General features: G+C 37.1%; 1 protein-coding gene across 14 annotated transcripts in view; it reads right to left on the bottom strand.

Annotated features, from left to right (window-relative positions):
- The window catches only part of macf1a (microtubule actin crosslinking factor 1a), a 180,707-nt gene extending 155,241 nt beyond the window's left edge, over nt 1-25,466 (bottom strand). For 9 of the 14 annotated variants that reach the window (XM_077196131.1, XM_077196139.1, XM_077196133.1 and 6 more), the window contains exons 1-2: nt 25,205-25,415; nt 20,245-20,479 (exon numbers count right to left, since the gene is read on the bottom strand). In XM_077196131.1, coding sequence (XP_077052246.1) covers nt 20,245-20,467 — 223 coding nt within the window. In that variant the 5' untranslated portion in view covers nt 20,468-20,479; nt 25,205-25,415. Of the gene's footprint in view, nt 1-14,026; nt 14,917-20,244; nt 20,480-25,204 lie in introns of those variants that run through there. The other 5 variants (XM_077196137.1, XM_077196151.1, XM_077196152.1 and 2 more) reach the window with 2 other exon arrangements.
- Nucleotides 25,467-27,137: the final 1,671 nt, after the last annotated feature.

Below are 27,137 nucleotides of genomic sequence, written 5' to 3'. Positions count from 1 at the left end.
GTGTGTGTGTGTGTGTGTGTGTGTGTGTGTGTGTGTGTGTGTGTGTGTGTGTGTGTGTATGTGTGGCCTGGTAAACCCTACATTATGGGGACAAAATGTCCCCATAAGGATGGCAATATCTGAAATCCTTGTTCGTGTGGGGACATTTTTTGGTCCCCATGAAGAAAACAGCTTATAAATCATACTAAGTGATGTTTTTTGAAAATGTAAAAATGCAGAAAGTTTTCTGTTATGGGTAGGTTTAGGGGTAGGGTTAGTGTAAGGGAATAGAATATACAGTTTGTACAGTATAAAAATCATTATGTCTATGGAAAGTCCCCATAAAATATGGAAACACTACGTGTGTGTGTGTGTGTGTGTGTGTGTGTGTGTGTGTGTGTGTGTGCGCACCCTTAGTGTGCATTAATAACATGTGGAAATGTGTAAAAGACTTGTTTTGAAAACTGACCAATAGTGACACTAAAAATAGTTTTCTTTGTTTATTCTTTATTTATTTATTGTACAGAGAATGGTGTGAAGGACCCACGAATCGATCGTGCCATTGGGGTTTGTAAAAAGGCGGTTGCTTCCTTTTCCTATAGTTGGAAAAAAAGAAGAGAGATGGCTGAAGTACAGGCTGAGCTTGGTCTACCCAGTCATCAGCTGGTAACGGAGTCCCCAACCAGATGGGGTTCACGTCAAAAAATGATGGAGAGATTTCTCGAACAGGAGAAGGCCATAGTCCGTGTCCTGGGGTCCGACAAGAAATGCCGTCATCTTGTCCCCACTTGGCAAGATATTGAGGTTTTAGAGTCCATAAATAAAGCCATCAAGCCACTCCAAGAATTTACAGACGCCCTGTCCGGGGAGGCTTATGTCAGTGTCTCCTACATTAAACCGGTACTGCATTTGTTCAAAAACAATCTCCTACAGCCAGAGGAGGAAGACACCGAACTCACTAAAACAATAAAAAGAAACATAATGCAGTATCTTGATGACAAATACAGCGACCCTGTGAAGAATGAACTCTTGGACATGTCCTCACTGATGGACCCCAGGTTCCGTACAACATACATTGACCCCGAGAAGGTGGAACAAATCAAGAAAAGAGCTGTCACTGAGCTGATGTCTCTGCTGCCTGCTGAAAAAAGTATGCCTCAGCAGCCTGGTCCAGCTGTGCAGGTGTGCCAAAGAGAAGCACATCCTCCGCCCAAGAAGAAAATGACTTTAGCTGCTTTCTTCAAGAAGAATGTGCCAGAGCCATCTTCTCAACAACCAGAGGAAGTGAAAGTAGAGACAGAGCTGGCAACCTACCTACTGACCCCTGAGGTTGACCCAGACACTGATCCTCTTCAGTGGTGGAAACGTCACGAACCAAACTTCCCAAGGCTCAGTAATCTGGCCAAAAAATACTTGTCTGTCCCTGCTACAAGTGCCCCATCAGAGAGGCTTTTCAGTGTGGGAGGGGGAATTGTTACATGTAACCGGGCATGCCTCAAGCCAGAGGTAGTAGACAGGCTTGTCTTCCTGGCTAAAAATGCATAAAAGAAGAATGTTGAAACTAAAGTAATGGATGCAGATGTTTCATTTTGTTTACAAGTTCAGGGATTCAGGGCAACTGTTGAAAGTTGTGTTTGCACTTTATAAATACCACTGTTAAAAGTATGTATTTTTGTAATACATCTAATTTTGTCATTTTTGTTACATTTATTTGACCAAAATTGTTTTATCAAATTTTATTTTTTATTTATATTTTAAGTTATTTTGAAGGTGCATTGTGTCACTGTAAGTTTGAAGTTATTAGAAAACTGATAAGCTAGCTACATTTTCACTGTTTACAATGGCAGGGCCAGCCATCTCGTTTACAAGCATTTTTTGAGGCTTTTTTCCTGTTACACTTATGCCCCAAGGGGACATTTAGATTAAACTGCATAAGGGAAAATCAGAACAAAATAAAGAGTATATTTGTTTTGAGCAATTTATTTGTCAGTTGTAGTTTGTTTTTAAATAGAAATAAAAAAAATCGATTCAAATCGAAAATCGGGTTTGGTGTGATTTTTTTTTAAGCCATATCGCCCAGCCCTAATTGAAATGGTATGTTTAGCAGCCAGAATTTAAAAATTTTCAGGGGGAGAAACCCCCTGACCCCTCCTAACATGATCCATATCACCCGTCAGAAAACAATTGCAACGTCTCAGATTGTGCCCCCCCCCCCCCCCCCCAGAATTTTGGCTTGCATGACGCCCCTGGTCATAATCATTCCTCTAGTTTCTTGCTATCTTATTTCTTGTCTCCTGCCTGTGATTGAGAATGTTTCAAAGTTTCTGCATCCTTAAAATGTCACATTCAGTCAATTAAGTAGTCAATACAGTAAATATTCAAATCCTTTAAATCTCGATTTTTTTTCAGACAATCTGTGCAGATAATGCTCAAGTACCATCTTAATCCCACAATTGTTTGAACTTTTTTCCTCTATAAATCCTCTTTTTTAACGCAAGACAGTGTCAACAAGTTCACACGACTAAACCCTATGTGACCATAAGATACAAAAGTTTACGTCAAAACCATTCACACAGAGTTTGATGGTGAATAAATAAATTGTAAAAAAATCTTACAGATCCAAAATTTTTGAGTGGTAAAACTATAGGTGCTGAAAAATTAGATTTGGTATGAATAGGCCTTTAACCTAGACCGTTCTCCTCCTGCATGGTGGTACACGGCTGGCATTTGAAATAGCTCCGGATGCCCTTAACTCAAAGGGTGAGCAAATTACCATAAACACCCACCTGACTCCAGACAGATGGAGTGGGTCATCCTTCACCAGAAGAGCTGACTGACCTCCTCCTCCCCATTGACAGGCCCCGACACACAAAACACATTAACAAAAACCAATCCAAACAGAGAGAGTGATAACAGTTTACACGTCAACAAGAGTCATCAATCTTTCCGCAGAATCTGCCGAGTGATTAGACATAACTTAATTAAACCACAATGTGTTTCTTAATCCAAACTACACGCCTTATATAACTGGGAAGCATTTCAGGGCAGCAATGCTAGCATTTCTGCTGAGTATACATTTTCACTTTTGCATACATAATAGATTTCCATTGTGTGAGAACACAATCGAAGACATTGGCCTTCTCTTTTCCTTAATGTAGCCAAGGTTCACACACACTTTTTCCTCAATTTTTACATTAAATTTAGAATTCATACGTGCCTAATCTTTTGACAAATGTAAAGATGTTTGCATTTTAAAAAAGCATTCACATTCACTTTTGTTTAAATGTGGCTGAATGTTCATGAATTATTCTGTTCATTTCACCAAGCGTCCGTGCCCTCTGCCACCTCTTATTTTGACAGAAGCACTTGTAAAGACAGAGTTGGAGGTTAGGAACACCTAATCTAATAAACAAAAGAATTCAGGAACTTCAAAACACTGTAACCAAATTCTATTAGTCTTCACTGAAACGAAACAACAAACGGTATTGTCCAAAACCCAAACGTCTAGACCAAGATCAACAATGAATGAGACAAGGCTAAAATGGCATGTTACCTCTCACAAACATGTTCTCACAAACTGATAATTTTAGCCACGTCAATTAGGAGTAAATCTTGTTAACACAGCTCTAGCCAAAACAGATTACAAGTCTAACTAATTACCTACTAATCAGAGCCACTGAAAAAGTGTGAGATGAGATTACACTGGAGTTTCTTGGTTCCTATAGCTCTGATAAAGGTAAAGAAAAGAAGGAAACTCTGACATCCCACATCATGTCCCGTCTTTTGCAGTGTCCCAAACACACTGAAGAGAAAACCCAAACAGCTGCACTACATGGGGTCTCTCAGTAAGAGCTTGAGTGATGTAATGCATGCATTACAGTGAAGAACTGCACCGTATGTGTCTGCCTGCCACAATACGAGAGACAGTGAGTTATCTAACTTGCTCAAGTGTTTATTTGGCCTTCAACTTCTGTACACTACTGAAAAATGTTGGGGTTGGTATGATTTTTTTTTTTTTAAAGGTTTTGAGTTAAGTCTCTTATGGTCGCCAAGGCTGCATTTATTTGATAAAAAAAATACAATAATATTGCAAAATATTATTACAATAAAAAGAACTGATTTCTATTTGAATCAATTTTAAAATGTAATTTATTCCTGTAACTGCACAGCAAAATTTTCAGTAGCCATTACTTCAGTCTTCAGTGTCACGTGATCATTCAGTTATCATATTATAAACATTTCTTCTTCTTATTATTAATTTTATCAATAATATCTTTACGTAAACTGTGATACATTTTTTCAGGATTCCTTTATGAATAGAAAGTTAAAAAGAACAGCATTTGTTTGAAATAGAAATCTTTTGTAACATCACAAATGTCTTTACTGTCACTTTTGATCATTACAATGCATCTTTGCAGAATAAAAGTATAAATTGTTTTTAAAAGAAAGGTGTGTTGGGGGGGGGGGGGGGGGGGGCGTAATTTAGTGCCACACGTCACCAAACAGTATTACTTTCCATATTGTTTGGTAATTAATAATGACTGAAATATGACCAGGACATGTTCTTGTCAGGTTTCTTCACTTCAAGTCACAGGTCTGATTGAATGTTTTGGTTCCCAGGCAGCAGATTCTGTAAACCTGCGGGAAGCACTTGTTTGTACAAAGAAAGAGAAATCCTCACGAAAAAAGGCACAAATAGGAGGAAGCACTCAGAGTGAAGCTCTTCACCAGGGCATTTAGTCAAAACTACAATAACATCAGACAGAGCAATAGAGTGTGAGTCGGTCCTATGTGCAGGCAAGATGGGGAGGTGCTGGTCTAATTTCTAATATGGCAATAATAATGTGCAGTAAGTGGATGAGTGTGTTTAGGGCTGTCCTTGCAGGAGGTCTGACTGTAAGACATATCCGGGTACGGAGATTAGCAGCAGGACAGATTTGAATGGCAAATCTCTCTGCTTTCAGGCAAATTCGCACTCATTCTCTCTCTGGATCATCAACTGTTAATTTACAGTATTACAAGACTCTCCTGTCTAACAGTATGATAAAACGTTAATCATGAATACATAATACATTAAGATGAGGATGATTTTTTTATGATACAAATATACATGTACAACATTTTATGTAAATATTACATGGAGGGAACTGTCCTCTATAAAACCGCATTCCGCATATCTTCAATTTTCCTTGAAATAAATAAGGTGATTTTAAAGCTTAAAATACTCACCTTTGTGGAAACTCTTTGTAATCTAACAGGGGTATAAAGCTCTCTTAGGCCCGCACCCTGTTGTGAGACAGTCCCAGCATTCATTGGTGTGGCCAAAGGATCAGATGCCACCACAATCAGTGGGCAACATTCCCACAGCAGCTCTCAGCTGAGAGTCATGCGCCTGCTTTCAGAGCATCGAGACATTCATTGAGTATTGAATGATTACCATATCCCAAAGTGTACCATGGTGCTCCAAGGTATTTCAATAAACCATGATATTCCTTTCTCTTTTGTAAGTCGCTTTGGATAAAAGCATCTGATAAATACACAAATGTAAATGTACCATGGTAGCATGTTAGCAATAGCATAGGAGCACCAGCATTTTAACCACACCTTTTATCATGCTTAACTGAGTCTAAATAAATCCAAAACAAGGCAAACATGTACTTTTATCACATTTGTTGCTTATTAAACAACATGTTATCTTGATCTTATCAAAAATGTGGATACCCGAGTGGTTTCAACTACCCAATTCATTGTAAACTACTGTTCAAAAGCTTGGGGTCGGAAAGATTTTTTTATGTTGCAAGTCTTTTATTCTCAGTAATACAGTAAAATACAGTACAACTGTAATAGTGAAATATCATTAGAATTTAAATAATTTTAAAATGTAATTTATTCCTCTGATGGCAAAGCTGAATTTTCAGCAGCCATTACTCCAGTCTCTTCAGTGTTACATGATCCGTCAGAAATCAGCTGCTTAAGAAACATTTCTTATTATTGTCAGTGTTGTAACCGTTGTCCTTCTTAATATGTTTGTGGAAACCTTGATGCTTTTTCAGGATTTTTTGATAATATAAAGTTATTTTTTAACTTTATTGTCAGTTTTGATCAATTTAATAAATCCCTGCTGAACCAAAGTATTGAAAATCATTGAGACCACACGTCAAGCCTTTAAAACTCAAAACTGAACTCTAGTAATGAGCATGAATCAAATCTGAAGCTCAGATAAACAGAATTTCTAAGAATAATCAGCACTCGCATAATCCACCCTTCCCGAAGAGATGGCGGGAATGTTAAGACGGCAGATAGAGTTAAAAGAACTGGAAAGATTCTGTATGGACTATCCTTTAAAAAAAAAACACACATGCACACTCTTTTCAAGAGCAGGGAAGATGAGTGATGTGAATGTTCTTGGTATACACACACTTACACAGGTGCTTCCCAGCACCTGAAGAAGAGGATAAGGAAAGGTCACGTAATCTCATTTTCACAGCTTATGTCTGCTTTACAGTCAATGAACAATCACACTAGACCAGGGGTATTCAATTAAACTTCCAAGAGATCCAGTCTCTATATTTCCTTCCCAGCGAAGTCCGGAAAATACTTTTTTTTGGAACAGTTATACATTTCCGTTGTGTGCCTGCCATGTACTTTGTTAAAGAAAAAGTCTTAAACACTCAATTTTCACCAATATTTATAAATAAATAAAATTCTCTATTTCAACTATAAAAATTAAGATCAGATGTTTCATCAGCCTATTATTATTATTATTATAATTTTTACATTTAGACACCTACATGTATGGCACATAGAAGGCCTTGGGACTGAGAAAACATTCCAGGGTTTACTTATGAAAAGTATGGACCATTTTTATATTTTGCTCAAAGTAATAAACTACTAAAAACAAATAACACACATAATCTAATAATCAACTCTCACCATGAGCACAAAAAGTTAAAAATAATAAAAATTAAAATAATTGCAAAGACATTTCACCAATAGCGGGCAAAATTATATGAACTTCAATTAGGCTAAAAGAGTCTGCAAGGTTTTCAGTATCGAATGACACGAGAAGATATTTATTTTAATGTTTTAAATGTGTGAATTATTCATTAAAAACAGATTCACTTCCAATTTAGCATATCAATTGAAAGGTCCGACTTGCGAGATAATATTGCATGCTATCCTTATTCATAAGTCTGACGTCACGCGTCACCGTTTCAGGGTTCAAGCACTCTAGATACCAAAAGCAAACAACAAACGGTGCCAATACACTCACAGTGTGCTGTCATACTGGAAATTCATGATACTAACTTTTATCATATTAGCGAAATCTCAGTTGGTCAGACAGTGATTCGTCTTTTATAAATCTTTAAAATATAGGTGTCCGGGATGCTATGAGCTCAGAGACTATGTACACTGTAATGTTTTTAAAGCTTAGCTTAAAATATGAATAAATAGTGTTCATGGCTGTTGAGATGGTATTCTCAGAAACAAATGAATGCTTGGAACCAGAAATAGTATTCACTACGTCACGACAAGCGGATAGTGTAATCAGAATTTACTGACCTATTTGGTCCAGACAATACAAGAAAAAAAAAGAAGAGGAATACAGAAAACTCTTCAAATGGAGCATGGGACTATTAGAGACATAAATCTCCCCCAAAAAAGTGCTGCGTTTGGACAAAAACAGCACAGCAGGAAATATTCCGGGTAGGATGATTTCACACTGTGTGTGTAATTTCACAAAGCATGCATGTCATCTGCTTTGTGTGCTGAAGGGAAAAAAGAGCAGGCCTTCTCTGTCAATCTATCATAAATCTCGCCAAGCCAGTGTGGCCTTATGCTTTTAACACAACCTTCACCATTAATTCATGATCTCAGTCTTTCTATTTGGCCATCTTCAACTTGCACCCTTGTTCAAGAACAGCTCATTCACCCAGGGTTTTCTTTTTGGCAGCAACCCCTGGGGTAAAACACAGCAATGAGTGTGTGTGTGTGTCTGGTGGAGTCCTGAAAACAGTGGCTACAGCCTCATATCTGAACTCCCTGCCACAGAGAATCATCAGTGACTGTCTTGAAAGCTCAGAACCCAGAGCCCACCAGCACTGCTCTTCACAGCCAACTCCAGCCAAGCAGGAGGTCAGGGTAACAAGGGCTAGAAACATTATGTAAAGAGCAAACATGTCAAACACAGTTCTGCAAAAAGTGTGTGTCAATACAGTGAAAAAGTAAGTCACCGCAGGAGTTAAAGGTATTCTTTAAAGTCAGCTGAGCATTACACAACAGCTCTCCACAGGCCTGCAGAATGGGGCAGTCGACTTGCTAATGCACTAACAACTGCACTAAAGAGCTTAAATAGATGACCAGATGAAAGATACAAAATAAGAAAATACAGGGAAGAGATAAAGGGTATGTTCAAAATAGCCCAGTACTATACTACTTGTGCTATTTTGTGTTTTTTGTATGCAGAAATTACATGGATGACCCACTCAGAGGTTGCATTAACCAAACTTTTTTAATAATTTACTGAATAATTAGTTTTTCCTATACTGTGATGATAATCGACGCATATTTGTTTCTAAACCGGATTTCTTTTCTCACTGTATGACTACAAACATGTCCACAGTAAAGAATCCTATAAGAGGGCTAAGAAGTGCAGTAAAATGAGGGGGGTTTACTATTGTGACGTCGAGTTATTTGATTTTTACTGTATTTTAATTTAAAAATTACATGGTCAAAATTATTTAAAACAAAATGTGAGAGTAACATACATGGATGAAGTAAGATCTATAACATGCATTTACAAAATAGATTACGTGAATTTCCATGAATTGCATACCAACTATACAGAGAGAAATAACTGTAGCCCAGATAGTTCATAAAACCGCGGTTCAAAGTACCATTAAAAACACTTTGCGTTACAATGTGTTACTTATGGATTAAAAATAGTGCATGGGCAATAAATGTAACATTTTCTTTCATTATTTGATCAGTTCTGCCAAAATTTAAGAAATTTCACAGTAAGTAGAGCCTCAGCCAGCCATTCTATCTCTCAGTATTCAAATATATTTCTAAGATGATAAATGAAAGACACTTGCTTAATTAAACATGCAATATTTTGCTGTTAACTGGCAACAATATTTGAAACATTTATTATCCTTTAGTTTCACATACTGAACTCAACCAAACATAGCCAGAATATCTTTTGAATGAGCCTTTTCAGAAGATTATTTCTTACTGTTATACACTAATTTTCCATTTTTACTCTGAACAAAGATCTGCTACATAGAAAGGATGTCAAATGAGCATTCACAGAAGAACGCCTCCGCCATGTCACCGAACATCCTGAACCAAAGAGCACCGGCCCTCTGACGGCTTTTCCCCCACTGACACAGTCAGGTGCCGTGCAGAATGTGCCCAAACAGGAAGTGCAAGGAGGGAAATCCTGCAGCGTTGCAGTAGGAGAGGAAATAAGAGAGAAAGAATGAGGGAGAGAGGGAGGGGAAAGACAGAAGTGAAGGCCGAGGCTGCATGTTCTCATGGTCACCGCAGTCTACCGTTGAGAGGGAGAATGACAAGGATTGAGGGGAAACTAGGCCACGTGGAAAAATACAGTTGCAACGATCTATCCTCGATTATTTGTCTGCCTCCGTGCACCGCCTCAAGCTCACATTTACCCTCCAAACCAGCAAATGTTTGAAGGTTCAATAGACAAACACTTGTTTTGGGGACTTTCTGTCTGAAAGAATCAAATCATATCGCATAATTTCTAATCAATTATTAATTAGTTTTGGGTTTTTTGGGTGAAAATACCTAATTGTAGCACAACATCTGTAGCAAAAGTAATGCATGATGATCGAGGATGATCGTTACAACCTTAATAAATTTCATGTTTACTAAAATGCTAAAATGTTATTGACCTTAGCGGGATCAATTCATCCATGCATGCGTTTCTTCTTTTTAATTTATCATCAAAATGTCATAACTCAGTCTTCCTGTGAAACAACAGACTTGATTTTTTTTTTCTCGATAATCCGTTTCATCAGGATGCATGTCACATTATAGAAGAAAATATCTCTCAACTTTCATCTCTAAAGTTAGAGGTTTGCAGGCATGACTAGCAAGCTTTCAAAATAATAATTAAAAAAACATAATAATTAAAGTAACATGAAAAGTATTCCAACAAAAAACTTACGGTGTTTCCAGCACAAACAAAGAAACTGACGAGACAGCTAAAAGAGGCTTCCTTCCAAACTGAAACTTCCTCTGGCTCACTAGAGGAAACGGACACACACAAACACACTTTGTGAAGCCAGTGTTTGTGTATGTTTGAGGGTCACTGGGATCAGGCAGCACAGGATGAATAGGCCAAAGGCCAATAAAACTGAGCGAGGCAAATACAATGAGTGGGGGACATGAGTGAAAGCCGGATATGGCATAAAATCTTCAGTGACAAGCATCTACATTGGACATAAAAGAGCCTGTTTCCTATGCATCTCATCAAGGATTTTACTTGTGTATAATCTTGCAAATCAGTTCTGGTCTGGCGTGAACAGATTATTAATATATCTCCTTGCATGTCTCCAGGATGTCAACTGTATGTCTTTTACACTGTGTCTCAGATGTGAGCAGCGTGACTACGCGACAAAAGCAAATAGAGCCTATTATAATCAATCAGTGGTGCCGTCTACACTGGATACGGCGCGATGTGACACGATAAATTCCAGACAGTAAACTAGTGCTCCATTGCATTTCTAAAGTACTCCAAGCGCTCGTGCTACTTCTGATACAAAGTACAAATGGATTTGCAACGGTCGAGTCCGGTTTAGACACGGAGTGACATCTGACAATCGTTTGGCACCAGGGTTGTGTCCATTTCAGTCATTTGCAACCTGCTGTGGTTTGTATATCACTGTGCTTCCTGAACGAGTCTGTTTTCATCCGACTCATGGTTCTGTCTTATTCTGGAAACCAGTCGGTCTTCCATATCCTGCTATTGTTTTCGGTTAACAACACATACGGAATACTTAAAACTAAATATAAATATGGTACAAATAACCACCGTCCTCTTGTAAACAGACGTGCACTCGCATACAGAGGCCCCTGAATTATTCAATCCCTGTATCATGTATACGACTTAGATTTCAGCTTCAAGTGACACCTTCAACAAGCCACCAAATTCACATTTCTCACATTTCCCCACCTATTCTTCATGAAACTGCCACAAGTGATGCAGCTGAAAGCTTTAGACAAACATCCAGTAATATACACACATTTGTATAAGTAACCACTCCCGTTTCACTGCAAACATGGGGGAAGTTTGATGACACTGAAATGATATTGACACTGAAGAAAGCCTCAAGGTCTGAAAACATCATGTGATACTCGAAAGAAATGTACACAACCAGTCAAGGGTCTGGACACACCTACTAATTATTAATCATATTTTGCACATTTTAAAATAATAAAATAAAAAAATGATGTTGTGAACTATTTTTTTTTCCATCTTAACACTTCTGCATTTGAGTTCACTCTCAGCCAATGTCATGGGGTGCATCCTCGGACACTTTTTCCAACATGCTGGACGTGGACACTTGTTTGCTGCTTCCTTCCAGTTTAACCATTTACAGTTCACACACACACACAAAAATTAAATCACATTTTAAATATTAATGAAAAAGTTTGTCATAGACCCAATTTATATTTGTCCACAAAGCTATTTTCAAGCATTTAATCTTAAGCTTTTAGAATATGCAGTCCAGTCATCAATTTACAAAAATAATAATAATAATTTAACATTTAAATAGTTTAGTAAAGAAATTTAGTCATGGACCACTTTTATATTTATTAACAAAACTATTTAAGCATCTTAAGCTTTCAAAAACAAAAGTTTGTATTATCATGTATAGGTCAAGTAGGCTGGTAGTGTACATAAAGTATTTAATAAATAAAAAAAAGAATAGGCCTAACTGTCCATTTAAACATTGCTCGGTATAAAAAAGTAAACGTCACAATAGATACGGTAACAAACACCTAATTGAATGCCAGTGGGGCATATAAAGCTAAATCTATTGACCTTTGGCAAAGCTAGCCTGGGAAGAAAAGAGGAAGGCTGCCTGTGTCAATACATAAAGAATAAGAATAAACGAGAGGCATAAATAGAATACAAGAAGGAAATTGAGGGTTGCATAAGTTTAGATCTTGCTGCCCTTTATCAGAGTCTTTCATTCATCAAATTAAAACAACTCCCTTGGCAACCACTTTGAAATTTTCTGTTGGGTAATGTGGGTGTAATGCATACAATTAATTAAGCATGATTTACCACACGCTCTGTGGAGGCCAGTACTCTTGCTCATGTTAGCCTTGTTCTTTAGCCTCTCGAAACGTCAGTCAAAGGAAATACATTTATTTGAACAAACATTCATTTGAATAGATTTACACTGTGTGGGGAGAGGCTGGATGCATTAGTACATCAACTGAGCTTCCATTTTCATAAGGCATATTAGAGGTGATTTAGTAGTGTCTCTAATGGACAATGGTTATGTTTCTAAATAGCACAGAAAAAAACACTTGCTTTGATATCAAATCCTTTTCACAAAAATAAGAACTTTTTTCTTTTTTACAGATGATCAGATTATAAAAAAGAACTTTTGGTGCTATCTTAGGCCCCTGTCCCAAAGGCCTCAACAGAATCGCATTTCATTACAATAATCAATAATTAAAAGGGCCCTTTTCATCAAGGCTGTGTCACAGATGCTCTCCGAGTACAACTGACAGCACTCCCTTATATTCCCATCACGGTCAATTTAATTTGCGGTATTCATATTTCACAAAAACACTGTCATTAGATGAACACAGCAGCAGCCCTTCTGAGGCCCTCAGGGGTTCACTGCTGTCCATCTAAACACCATCCTTCACTGATTCTGGACAACTGGACATGCTCAGACACCAGTGGACAACCAGACAAGCTGGGACACTAGGTAGGGTATCCCAATCAAACCAGGGTTCATGAGAAAATAAGTCAATGGGGCTGCGCAATTAATCATTCAATCAAAATAAACTGAAATTGTGATACATCTTAGTGTGATTATCAAATCAGAGACTGTGATTTAATTAGATAAGTATATAGACTGGTGTGTTGTTTCAGAGTGAAGCACAACACTGTGATCATTTACACGCATGGTCAAGTGTTTTCAGCATCTCAGAGCTGCTCAGTTCACAGTAAATGCAGCGAAATGCTGTTAGATTAATGTGCCTTTGAGAACATAATGTATCCCAGATGTTATTTAAAATAATAAAATAATAATTTATTTTAGTATTGTAATTTGTGGTGTAATTTTCATAATACATTTATTTTTTTCATTGTTTTTTTTTAACTAATAATAATTGTATAGATCATTATTCTTATTATGATCATTTATTTTGATTGCCCGTGCTTGTGTACCACAGTGTGATCAACTGACATCAGAGAATCATGATCATTCACATGAGCTGTTAAATTATTGAAATATCAACTTAATCTTATGTTTTAAGTTTGGGAACCCCTGCAGTAGATGAATACTGAACAAACTCAAGGCATCTCACAACTACTAGTCATACTAAAGGACCAGCTCAGACAGCAGTGGACTAGAATAGAAGACAAGCTGGGACATTATTAAACAAGCTCTAACAGCAGTGTGAAAAAATGGACTAGTATTTGGCAGCACTGGAATACTGGATATAGCATTGGACAACTGGACAGAAAGGGGTTTTTAATTAAATTAAGTTACAATTTGGTGTGGCTACTAGAGGGGAAAAACTCCTTTTAATTCTTAATGTATAACTTAGAAAAACTGCTAATTCACAACACTGAATATAATGCTACACAGAAGCACTAGATGTCATTTTTAAAAACCCATGGGAAAAGAGACCCACCATCCACCTCCAGCGTCCTTGGACAACTGACAACAAATAGCAAATATAAACCTCAACATAACAGCTACAACCCTCCCATACATACTTTTCCCAAAGTAAACAACACAACAAACCGTAGCTTTAGCAAGTCATTTACCTTTATATCTCTCCAGCACATCCTCATACGCCTGTGCGAACTCCTTCTCCTGGGAGTGATTCACCGGGAGTAAGCCCGGGATGAAGCCGGCCATAGCGTCTCTCACCCCCGCTGGCCGACTCACAGCGGCCCGCTGATGGAGTAATCCAGGACGGTGGAACCCGGTCGTCCGACAACAGCTGTCAAGTCCGTTTTGCGGTAAATATCCACAGTGGATACCGATTTATTCACGTTTCAGTATGTTTCTAACGCGTATTATATTATATTTGGTGTTCGTAAACGCGGCGAATTAAATAAATCTAACGTTAGTGAAACAAAGCTACTGGACAGGCGGTTCCTAAATGTGCGGTCAAAACAAGATTAGATAAATAAAAAATGCGTAAATATCTATCTTTAGAGTAAATATCCCTCAATATCATGTATCACGGGTAAACGCCTGAAGTTTAAATCTAGATGTACTACTAAATAAACCCATATTTCATTGATTTAGATCAGAATCCCAACGGTTATCGTATTTAAAGTCCATTGTAGCGCGTGCGGGCCGGTGATTGGGTTTATATGTGTGCGCTTCTCAAGTATGTGTGTGTCTGTGTGCGGTGGGCGGTCCGTTCTGCTCCTTCCGAAAGCAGATATGAGGCCTCAATGAAACGGTATCCGGACGGTACTTCTATTCCTTTGCCGATGCGCTCTTGACTCGCCGGTACCAGCTTAATAATGTTTTTTTTCTTCATCCGTGCTGCTCAATGTAATGGCCGCTTCTATAATAATCACACGGCGTGTGTCTCACTCCTCCCTCTATTTTCCCCCGTGCGAATGGGGTTCAGGTTTCTCTATTCTTCCCGCAGTGCCTGCGCTTTCCTCCTCCATCCCTCCCTTCCTTCCACAGCCACGCCAGGAACATCCAGCACAGGAAATTCATGGTGACAATGGCTGATGTTATTGGGTCTCATTCTTGGGTTTTGTCGCCCCCGACCGGTTAAAGCCGAGAGGTGCATCGCTCACTACCCCTAAAACTAAAGCACCTGCTTCATATTCTCAGACTATGCCTATAAACTTTAGGGAAAAATGCAGACCTACTAAAGAAATGACTATGTCCTTACAACAATTTTAAAGATGCACCTTTTATAAATTGTTAAAGCTGTGTCTCTACATTTTATAAACACGGTACTTAAGATACTTAAGAAACCATTTATAAAATCAGGCAAAATCAAAGGCAGCCTTGTGACACACGCTTAAGCAGATCCTATTAGTATTGAGCAAACACCAGAAAATAAATTGTCTACTGAATTTAATATGTGTGATATGCAAAATATGGTTATTTTGTCAATACCAAGACTTTCTGTGATGATTCAATAGATGGAGCCGAAAATCTGTGGTCTCAATTCAAGGGAATGCTAGATTTGTCAATGTTTATAATATGTTTTGGCACATTATTTGTGCATCTAATAGGGCTTTTACATTTTAAATGTACATAAATTCTGTATCTTCAGTGGTGGGCAAAGAAAATCACATGTGAGAAAATGGAAAAAGCTGGAAATCCAGAAATAGGTCAATACCTCTGAACAAAATATCCAAAATACTTCCTTCCCAAAAAAAATATTTTTTTTCTAGCCTGTTTTTGTCCCAGTACTCAAGGATCAGTGGATAGGCTTTTTTCCCACACGATCATAGTGCACTGCCACCTAACTGCTGCAAAGAGTCATTTCAAGACTTTCCAAGACCCACATCAAGACAAAGACCCCCTTAGACCAAACCTTTACCACAAGACTCAAACCCAGCCCAAGAACTGTTGATCCAAGAACTGACCACTTCAATAAACTGAAACAGAGGAAATTCTGAATTTATTGCCTGTTTAATCATTTCAGAAACACTCTATTAATATCAAGTTATCTTTTTAACAATAACCCCATTTGATGTGTTGAACAATGAATAAATTATGAATATTTACTTTTACTAGCTATTTGCTTTAAACATAGTCTTGTTCCTGAATAAATCAAATTGCTTAGGACATTTATTTGACGCCAATCCCCTCAGTCAATTCGCTCATCATAAAAAGAAAGTCAATTTGATAGCATGCTTTATGTTATTCTCAAGCTACTGTTGTAAACATCATCTGACCTATTTCCTTTGCATGTGCTGGGATCCCGTATATTGTCTGCTAGGCATCCCATATATTGAGAATAGATGTAGATCCATGTACGTTTGTGAAGTTTCCTACTAGCCAAGCCTCCCTTGGGTGACCTGAAAGTTTAGGTCCAAATGCCTTAAAGAGTGTGTTAAAACACCTATTCCTACAGAGCAATAGTTCTCCACAATCTTCTACAAATAATACAGCAAAGATACACACACTTGCACACAAACGAAGTTGCGTGTGAGACCTGGAAGGCACACATCACCCCACAGAGTGTCTAACAACTGAAAGCCTGACAGCAGATATTGCTGTTGGCCCCGTGTGTCCCTAAACACACACTACTGAGGCACATTATACGGCTCCGGGAAAAGAGAGCATCATAATTAAATAAGAGCTCATCGCTCAAACATATTCTAGCTCCATTGAAAATTATTGTTATGTAATCCTTATTTTCATCTTGCAGGTGGAATTATCACAAAAATGATTTTTAAAAGCACAGTATTTTTAGGCTCGCCATTATTATGGATTTTCTTTCTTTCTTTCTTTCTTTCTTTCTTTCTTTCTTTCTTTCTTTCTTTCTTTCTTTCTTTCTTTCTTTCTTTCTTATTTATATAGCACAAATAAACACAAGAGTTGACCACTGTGCTTTACAGAGTAAAAGTCTAAGATAGATGAGAAAGAGTAAAGATAACTATAAATACAAAGATACCAGATAAAACATAGTTTAGATAACTTAAATGCCCGTGCAAGAAAATGAAACTTTAACTTAGATTTAGATTATGATTAGATTTACAGTTTACAGATTTGTATATAAATAAGATATTTTTCTCATCTATAGCTCTGAATAAGAGGGTATCATTTTACATTTATAGCATTTACAGTTAGTCTACATTTAAAAGCTCTTAAGGGCCTATATTATGCTTAGTCATTTAAAGCGCTTGATCGATCGGATTGCAATTTGACTAGCACGTTTCTTTTACATTTAACCACATAAATGTGTCTCATGCAAAAATGATGGAGTTCACTGCTCTGATTTAGGTGGCTCATAAAAGCTAAAACAATGTCAAAAAGCAAACTTCCATAGGGATGCACCGATAAAATTCTGAACGTTATTGATAAACTAATTATTATTGTCATGTTGTGACTGATAACCGATAAAGGGTAAAGTATTACATTTCCATATTACTTTTTCTAAATAAATTCAAAATAAATCAAAACATTATCATGTTAAATGCTACTTTACATTTTGAGACTTCCTGAAGATTCAATTTATTTGGTTTGTTATTAACTTTATTATTGCATTGGATGATGGAAAATGTATTATACATCTGAAAAGATGAAACATGTCTCACTGTCTTTCCAATGGAAAAAAACACATTTTGTTTCTTTTCGTACTCTGTAGGTGGGCAACAACAATAAACCTTGACTGGAAGCTCTAAAAGTGTTTTTCCATTGTGACTCTGCAAGTCATGCCACATTTAAACTGTGTGAAGTTATGGCTCCATCAGCCTCTTATCCTCTTTCTTGGGTTTGTGTTGATTCAGACATCACTTACGACAGTAAACGGCCACCCAGACTGAAAAGCCTTTGTCGTCGCTGTGATTTAGCCAATTTATTGCCTTTGGATTGCAGCTTGGGTTTGAACTTCACCTGCACGCACACACAAAATGAAAGGTGGATAGAGCTGCGATCTGTGTGCATATGCTGTTTGTGTTTGGAAACTTTCTATGTTTTCTAGGCAACTGTCATAACTGTTTTGCAGCATGGCATTCCAAGAGTGAAGTGCTGTAAATCACACACACCGCCTTTCTTCCAGTTATTCCCTCCATGCTCATTGTCTCTCTAACCTCGTCCCTATAATATGCCATCGAGACTCTTCCCCTTTAACCTCCTGTTTGAACTTTCCTCACAACTCTTGTCTTCATCTTCTTTTCATTTTCCAAATTCCAATTCAAGTCTCCCGGTCATTTAGTTCAACCAAGCTCCACATAACGACTCTCTCTTTTCTCAAACTCAAATTAAAATTCAAACCATCTCGCTAACTTTACTTCACTATTTGTTTTTCGGGATTTCGCCCTTTCCCTCCTACTTCATAGCCATGGAAACTAAAGGGGGACTGGAAAAGGAAACAGGTAACCCATGGCAACAAGGGAACTGAGGGATTCAGGCTGAGTCACCCTTTGAGCTGCCTGAAAAGTAGTGATTGTAATGGACACTGGAAGGCCCCGGCCTAGACACCTCTCTATCTCCATACTAAGTGTCTAATTAACAATCACTAAAATATACAGATTTGATACATCACAGTCCTTTATTGTTCTTACATTTATCTGGCTTAAGCTTCACAACTATATATATATATATATATATATATATATATATATATATATATATATTAGTGCTGTCAAATACATGTATACACACACACACAGATAATATAATAATATATACACATACAGTATATTATGTAAACAAAACCTTTTATGTTGATGCGATTAATCACGATTAATTGCGATAATCGATGACAGCACTAATCTATATCTATCTATCTATCTATCTATCTATCTATCTATCTATCTATCTATCTATCTATCTATCTATCTATCTATCTACCTATCTATTATACTATATGTAAGTATATACTATATTCCCTGAACTAACTTAGCTTTTTATAAAAAAAAGTTCAAATTATCTAATATTTTAAGATATTTATTGCACATTTATGAGGGTCTACAGGGGTGCTCTCAATGATATCATTTCCTGGTTTATGTTTTTTCTGCATGTTAGATTTTTTTTAAAAGTTTTTTAAATATTGACAAGCAGTTTTATTTATAATATTATTTTTCACTCAGAAAGTTTTAGTTTTCTTTTCAAGAATTTCATTCTTTTATTCAGGTTCTTACTTATTTATAATATCATGACAGCTGTTTCACTCTGATATTTTTTACTTTATATTTTTTCTTTAAACATTAAAGTATAAAAAATATAAAACATGCTCATCTCAGAAGAGCTGTAGTTAAGTCATTGTATTGTATTTTAATGTATTTTTGGATAAATTAATAGATCCAAAAAATTAAAATTACAAATGAGTGACATCTTGTCATTGACCCTAATGTAGACTTCAATTATGTTTATTGCTGTCAAGTCTTTTGTATTTTAGGCTTACAATTATGTAAAAAATCATAAAGCTTAGACAATTTCAGCCATCATTCTCCTATAACAACCAAGAATCTCAGACCAAAAAAAGACACAAACGTTGATGGAACAAACACAAATCATGTCTGACAGAGGTGAATCTGGAGGGACACAAACACGACAATGTGAGGTTAGGATTGGCAGAGCAAACTCTGTTGAGGCCGTAGCGTGACACTCTGCACAGCATTCCAGATGTGCTTTGGAAATCCTTGCATCCATTTTAGAAACCTAGTAAACAGTGACTAGTATTTTCTCACAGTTTTGATCGCATATATACCCAGTCACACACACACACAAAAAAAACTAAATCTCTTTCACTTTAGCCAGTTTTCTGGTTGTATCCAGCAACTGGTTAGAAACACAGACACGGTCTGTCAGGAATAATGAAATCAGCAGGAAAAGCTAGAGCAACAGCCAGCGTGACTAAAAAGGGTCTCAAAACAGTTTGGCTCCAAACATTTGGCATCTCTTCTCCCACTCGAGCCAAATGATAGTTTGTTTCACAGAACTTGATCCCCATGCAGCTGCATGCATCAATGCTGAACACTAATGTATATCTAAAAAACACGGCATGTCTTCCTTTCCAGCTTTGGTCAGTTGCCAGATTGCTTTGAATCAAATGACTCAGGACACACAAAACAATGGCCATTTGCTCAATAAGTTAGTTAGATTTAGAGTGACTGTATTATTGTATTTAAAGGGATATTATTAAAAGAAATCTCAGTTTTTTTGGTCCATACAATGAAAGTCAATTGGGTCCAATGTTGTTTTGGACCTCCTTGACTTTCATTATATGGACAAAACAGCTGAAATATTTTTATATGAACTATCCCTTTAAATAGTGAAGAACTCTTTCTGAAAAAACATTTCTCATTTTCACAGACAAATCTCTTACCTGCGACTCGCACAACCGCTCTCTCCGCAGGGTCCAGCACTGAGTCCTGGCTCTTGCGCTTGCGTCTCTCGTGTTTCGATAGGTTCCATGGAAGAGTGTCTCCTTTGGGCCCGGCTGTGCTGTGGGCAGAGGGCGAGAGAGAGCCTCCAGACCTCTCACTGCGGAACGAACGCTCGCTCACACACGAACGTTCGCTCAGGCTCTCCTCATCAGAGGAAGACATCTCGCCAGGGGGCTGGGAGGAGGGATATGAGGGGTGGCAGGGTAAAAAGGGAAACAGAAATAAGGTCACAACAAAAAGAGAAGCATGTAAGAAACTCAATAAGATGTATAATTCATCACCCACAGGGCTATTCAGGACAACATACTACTATATATACTAGAGAACATGAGTCCAAAATAAGGCAGGATTTGTGAGAACATGAACACTGCAATAAAATGAAAGTAAAAGAGATGATGGCAGATGCTTTTGGAGATCAGGGAAACATCGCTGACTCACTTCAACAATGATGATGAGAAGGAAAAGTGGCAGGCGGATCGAAATCTCTTTTCAGTCACAGTACTATTAAAACAGGTCCTGATCAGTATTGGACATTGCATTTTCTCTGAAGTGCATTCCTCTGTGACTAACTGGAAGGAATAGGGCCCATGGGGGCTGGAGTAGGTTCCTGTCCGTCACATTACTTCACACGAGCTGAACTCATCAATACAAGTGAGCTCAGTGCAAGATGTGCTCCCCTTTCCAAACTAACCACGTCATTTATGAAAGGCTTGCAAGAGGAGTTATGGCTACTCTGAGATCTAAGATATATCATAGTGTATATATATATATATATATATATATATATATATATATATATATATATACACACACACACACAAATGCAACTGTATTAATAAATACAATTATTTTTATTCTTTTATTTTTTGCTCAAATTCTCAATCAAATAAAGTATCTGAGTCAATGACAAATAAAAGATACCCAAGGTTTTGTAATATATATATATATATATATATATATATATATATATATATATATATATATATATATATACATATATATATATATATATATATATATTTAAAAATCGAATATAAAATGTATTTCAAATTCTTGAAAATGTTATCTCCGTGTTTGTGTTGGTGTCATTTGGTTTTTAAAAACTCTTATTTCGTTTTTTGAAAAATGCTTTGATTTAATGACTAAAAATGAGACCAGAGCCATTGTCAGGGGATACAACCGGGAATGTTGTCCCAGGCCCTGTGATGAGTGGGTTTTCTATGGTGTAGCCTACAAATTGAGCCGAGGGGAGAGGGGGCTCACACGTTTAAAAAAAAAAAAGGGTGCCCTTTTTTAATATTATTATTTCCTTAATAAATAGTAAAATAATAAAGAATCATGGCAAATAATTTTTTATATTTATGATAATCAATTAGATTTTTTATGTTCAGCCTACTTTTGATGATTTCTTTTCAGATATTACTACCTATTTCATTCTACATTTTAAAATAATTAATCACTATGCCATTGCCAAATTACGTTGTTATTTATATTTCTGTATGTTTTTTTGTGTTTTTTTTACTTTTGATTAATCTTTTTTCTTCATTACAAAGAGTGGCTGTTTTACTATTAGTTCTTACTCAACATTTAACATTTAATTTGTATATTATTGTTATGCTTCAAGAGCACCTTTTCCTGTAACTCAACCAGTAGAGCATGTCACCATCAATTTTGGGTTTGATTCCCAGTCCCACACTGTAAAAAAATAATGTTGGTTTAACTTAAAAAAGTAAGTTACCTGGTTTTGAGTTCATTGAGATTAAAAATTCGAGTTAATACAACAAAGGAGATTGGTTTAATAAATAGAAACTCAAATATTATGCTATCTGAATCACATTCTTTAATGATTTTTTATTTATTTATCTCAACGTTTTATCTTCTGTCAAATCAGCTTATCTAATTAAGCTGATTTGACAGAAGATAAAACATTGAGATAAATCAAAAAAAATAGTTTTTACAGTGCAGGCAATGCAAGCTAATAAATGCAATTCAATGCCCCTCAAATGCAATGCAGTTTGCTTTGGATACAAGTGTGACAAATACATACATGCGATGTTCTACTTTATGGACATCTTAAGTCTTTCCTGGAATCGTTTTTATTTCAGAAAGTGTACATTCCCTGCGTGTAACCAGATATGTTGAGCTTTGTCTTTACTGCTTCTAAAAAGCAGGACTAGTTCACTATAACCATGTTGCTGAAGCAAGATCCTTTTGCCATCCCACTGTTGCCTGACAGCATGGTGGTTCAGTGGCAGCCAAGAGATATAAATAGAGGCAATGCTGTATTCAAAACCTTGCTATGTCATTATGCCTGCGAAGAAAAGGGAGGAAAATATAGCTCTCTTTTTTCATTATTTCATCACTTATTTCTTTCCCACCACCACACTAAGTAAGTTCACAACAGCTGAATGCACCCATTGCACCGACAGAGAGCCGTTGTGTTGATTTAAAGTCTCTCTGCAACTGGCTCTGCGTTTGCACAAAGAGCCGGGCTTCCCAAAACAATCGCCAAGCACGTCCCAGAACAGCTTTAATATTGCGCCACTGCTCCATTTCCCTTCGAGAGAAATGATAAGTTTGTGGAACAGAGGTTGGTGGCATTTGTTCTCTTGCTGGTGTTTATACAATGTGAGCAAAGATATGCTCATGTGCGTTCACTAATGAGGAAAGAAGCATCTGCTATAAGTAACACTAACACATCACTATAGACACACTCACTCAATAATGAAACTTGCTGGGAACATGGAGGAGGGGATTTTATCATAGCAATGAACTATGGCTTTGCATTTTTCAGAGCATTGTGGCCATTTAGGTATTAGTTTTTACAGAAGACGTGACATTTAATGTGGGCGTAATGCATGTGGTCAAACTGTGTTAGAGCATCAGTTTATGCCTTTATTAGGGGCTCACAATTAATTATGCTTCAGCACACATATTTTACATTGGATGTTAGCGACAACAAAAATATCCTTAAAAATGACAAATTACATGGTCAGCACAAACTATGTTTATTCTTGTTGCAAGTGAACCCATATTTAATGTAGTCTGTGTTGTTGCTATATATGTTAGTTCTTTAATTTACACTTTTAAAAATAAAAGTTCCAAAAAGCGGGATTTCGCAGTGATTGAATAGAAGAAAAATTTTTGGTTTACCAAATAACCTTTAAGTGATTATTTCTTAAAATAACCATTTTTTCTTAGTGTGAAGAACATTTTATCTGACGAATCTGAAGAATCTTTTACCACAATAAAGAACCTTATGGTTCCATGCTGTAAAGGGTTCTTCATGGAACCCCTCGATAGAGAACCAGTATTTTTAGGAGTGTAGATTTATTTTGTTATAGTTTTTTTCCCCTTGCTGTCCACAGAAAATACCTGTTGCCCTTTTTTTGGGTCACAACCCACCAGCTGAGAACAACTGATCTATTTGAAAAGTTCTGACCTGGAAACATCTCATACACCAGAGACAGACCAATTCAAAGTGTTAAAATGAGGAAACCTGCTTGCAAGGATAGAGGCATTTTGATTACTGAGTAAAATATATGATCATCTCTATTAAAGAAATCACAAGACAGGCCGCAATCACAGACACTATTTGTCCTATTTTTTTGTGGTTTTGCATGTTTGCCAAGGGCAGTAGCTACAATAAGCCCCATTTGATCAGATCAAGGGTGGATTACAAACCAGGCCAATGGGGCCAGTGCCCGAGGCCTCAAACTGTCAGGAACCTCGAGATGTAAAACTGATGTTATACAAACAGTGCAATGTGTGCTAGTAGTGAGTGACTATAATGTGATGTAAATGAAGAAATTAGAGACATTATCAGTGCCTCTGAACAGCTTTAATGTCGTGCCCGAAAAGAGTGCCCTGGATCACGCTGAACCATAGAGTTCATAACTTCTAAATTTGTAAATGATGTGATGCAAATGAGCAGAATGGCTAAGCATAGCAGGAAAACATGGTGTAGCCTATGTGCATCTTCTACAGGAGCACAGGGCAGAAAGCCATCTGTGGAGGCTGTTAGAAATAGCCTTTACCCAACCTTATACTTTCACATTTAGACCAGGAATTCATGTGATTATGTAAACTTATTGAGCACAAGCCTTTTGTTCACTTCTCCCTGTCATTCCTGGAAGAGATCAATGAATGAATATTCACAATTGAAGGGAAAGACATGTGCATGGATCCATAAATATTGGCCTAGGAACGCCCCTTCATTCAACACGTAGGCTTCCAACACTACTGCATAGTGATGGAAAATCCGACACATTTCGCGAATCGGTCCTTCAATGAATCGAATTCAGCAGCGCTTTTAGGTCATGACGTAATAGTGTGTTGCATCCAGGATTCAGCTCACAAATCAGTTCGTTCAATCTAAATAAAATGTTTGAATGTAGGTTAGGTAGACTACATTATTAAAGTTAATTGACTCTAAACACTATGTTCACTACGAAAGATCCGACTCTCAAGAACAATTCGTTCACACATCAGAGATTGCAATGTGGCGAAAACCAAGGAGAGTGACCACAGAGGTGTGCAGAGCCTCTTTGTCCAAACACACTGAATAACGGGCTATATATAAAGACCCATTCATGCAGACGTGAAATGAATAAAGCATCACCTATATCTGTAATTAATAACCGAGAGAATTAACACATCGGCTCGATCTCTAGAGAAAGAGAAAAGCACTTCCGATGCTCGGTTATTAAATGGAAATGAGGATGCTTGTAGACAATCTAGAGGTTTTTTTTTACATGATATTTCAGCGTTTAGTATGAGACGTTAAAGCACAAACTAAAGCTAAGATGGTGACACACATGTGTAAAAAACGATTATTACCAGACACACACACCCCGAGGCTGTCGGACAGAATAACGACGGACATTTGGACCTTCTTACCGTATAACGGCAGAGCCCGTTACCGCACGCAGGGTGACAGAGGCGGGGATGCGCTGCTCTCAATCCTGACAAACACGCCTCTCAGCCGGCCAGGGGAAACACGGACTCTCGGTCCGTTTCGCACCGACCCGGTAGACAGAAGAGCAGAATGGAGACTGTGATTCGGTAATGGCTGTCTATTCCCCTCCTTTCATATCCCTCCTTCTCTCCCGCTCTCTCTTTCTCCAGCCCCCTCCTCCTCTTCCTCACTCTCTCCTTTCTCATCCACCCTTAAGCCCAACCCTCTTTTAATGATGATGATGATGATTTTAATAATACTTTATTATAGACATTATATGAAAATCATAAGACTGAGTCTAATAAATTCAATCAAAAGTCCCATCAGTTGAAAATACTCTTTAATGAGGATGATGATTTTAATAATTCTTTATTATAGGCATTATATGAAAACCATAAGACCAAGTTTAATAATATTCAATCAAAATTCCCATTAGTTCAATCTAATAATCTCAGTTAAATGGGAATTTTAGTGTCCTATAACCTATAACAGTACAGGGAAAATTATGCTTCAGACATTGCATCTACATTCTTGTTAATGCAGCATAGGATGCAAAGACAATTTTGAATGTGTTATTGTAATATAACAAACGTTCACAACTGGAAAATAATAATCTATACCAGTTTTTTTAAAAAACGTTTTTTTTTTCTTTCTTCTTCTGAAAAATACAGACAGAAAAACAAAATACAAAATACAGTCTTTTATGTAGCCTATGGACTCGGTTAACAAACACAGCTTTTGATTTTAATAATGTATTAGTAAATGTTGAAATGAACATGAACTAAGAAAAATAAATGCTAGAACTATTAATTCTGAGCTCATCTTATCTAAATATTTAACTATGTACCGTTTTGTAAAGTGTTACCAAAATAATAAAAGTGTAATCCATAATGATGTGGTCAAGAATCTGTCTGTCCTCACTGAGCTGCAGTGAATTCAGTGTGACAGTGAAGGATTAACTGCTGCTGCTGGACTGATCAAACAAAACCATCACAGCCCTGCTAAAAATACAGTGGACATCCTGTGGACAACTTTGCCAAATTTGAACTCTAGAAAGATTGTCATCAGGTGACGCCAAACAACATTTAAAATGGACCTTACAGTGACATTTTGTATAAAGCCAGCTTTTAACCTTAAACAGGCTTAATTGAACCCATGTGATGGTCGGGACGTCTTCTTCCCACTCGTACCTGACTTTTATTTGAACTTTGCTCAGACAGAACTGTTCTAAGCGTCTCAACAGAAATATCTTGCAATTTATGAACCATACTCATTCAATTATTCAAGCAGTTTATGAACCATGCTCACCCAATTATTCCCATTCGATTGCTTAGGCTTTGCATAAAAGTCACAGTAATATAAAAGTAATTTCTCTGGAGCATCATATATTGATGCTTCATTTATTAGTTTAAATCAACAATTTAAGGAAATTGAAGCTCAAAAATAGTGGTCTGTTACTGCCACCCACTGTCCAACATACCAAATAACTAATCTTGTCAGGACGACCGGCTTAGTGATGTAATTGGAATGTCAAATGGATTGATGCATTCATATTAAGTTTTCATTTGGATGCTGTCCCGTGGGAAGCTTTACCAAACCACTTAAAGACAGTTAAATTCAATTCAGGCTCAAAGACAGATTGACTAAACTGTACCACAGTACAATACAGATAATCAGACGGTTTCATACCTGAAGAATGAATTCAAGTTTAATGGATTATATCAGTGGTTCTGAACCAGGGGGGCCTCAGAAACTTATAGGGGAGCACATGATATACTCACCATGTGTGTGTGTGTGTGTGTATATATATATATATATATATATATATATATATATATACATTCTAATACAAATTAAAAAAACACATTTCAGTTC

This window comes from Siphateles boraxobius, unplaced genomic scaffold, assembly GCF_051911475.1.
Source record: "Siphateles boraxobius isolate OS27281-9 unplaced genomic scaffold, OSU_SipBor_1 35, whole genome shotgun sequence".
NCBI classification, from domain to species: domain Eukaryota; kingdom Metazoa; phylum Chordata; class Actinopteri; order Cypriniformes; family Leuciscidae; genus Siphateles; species Siphateles boraxobius.
This window is presented reverse-complemented; position numbering and strand designations above follow the sequence as displayed.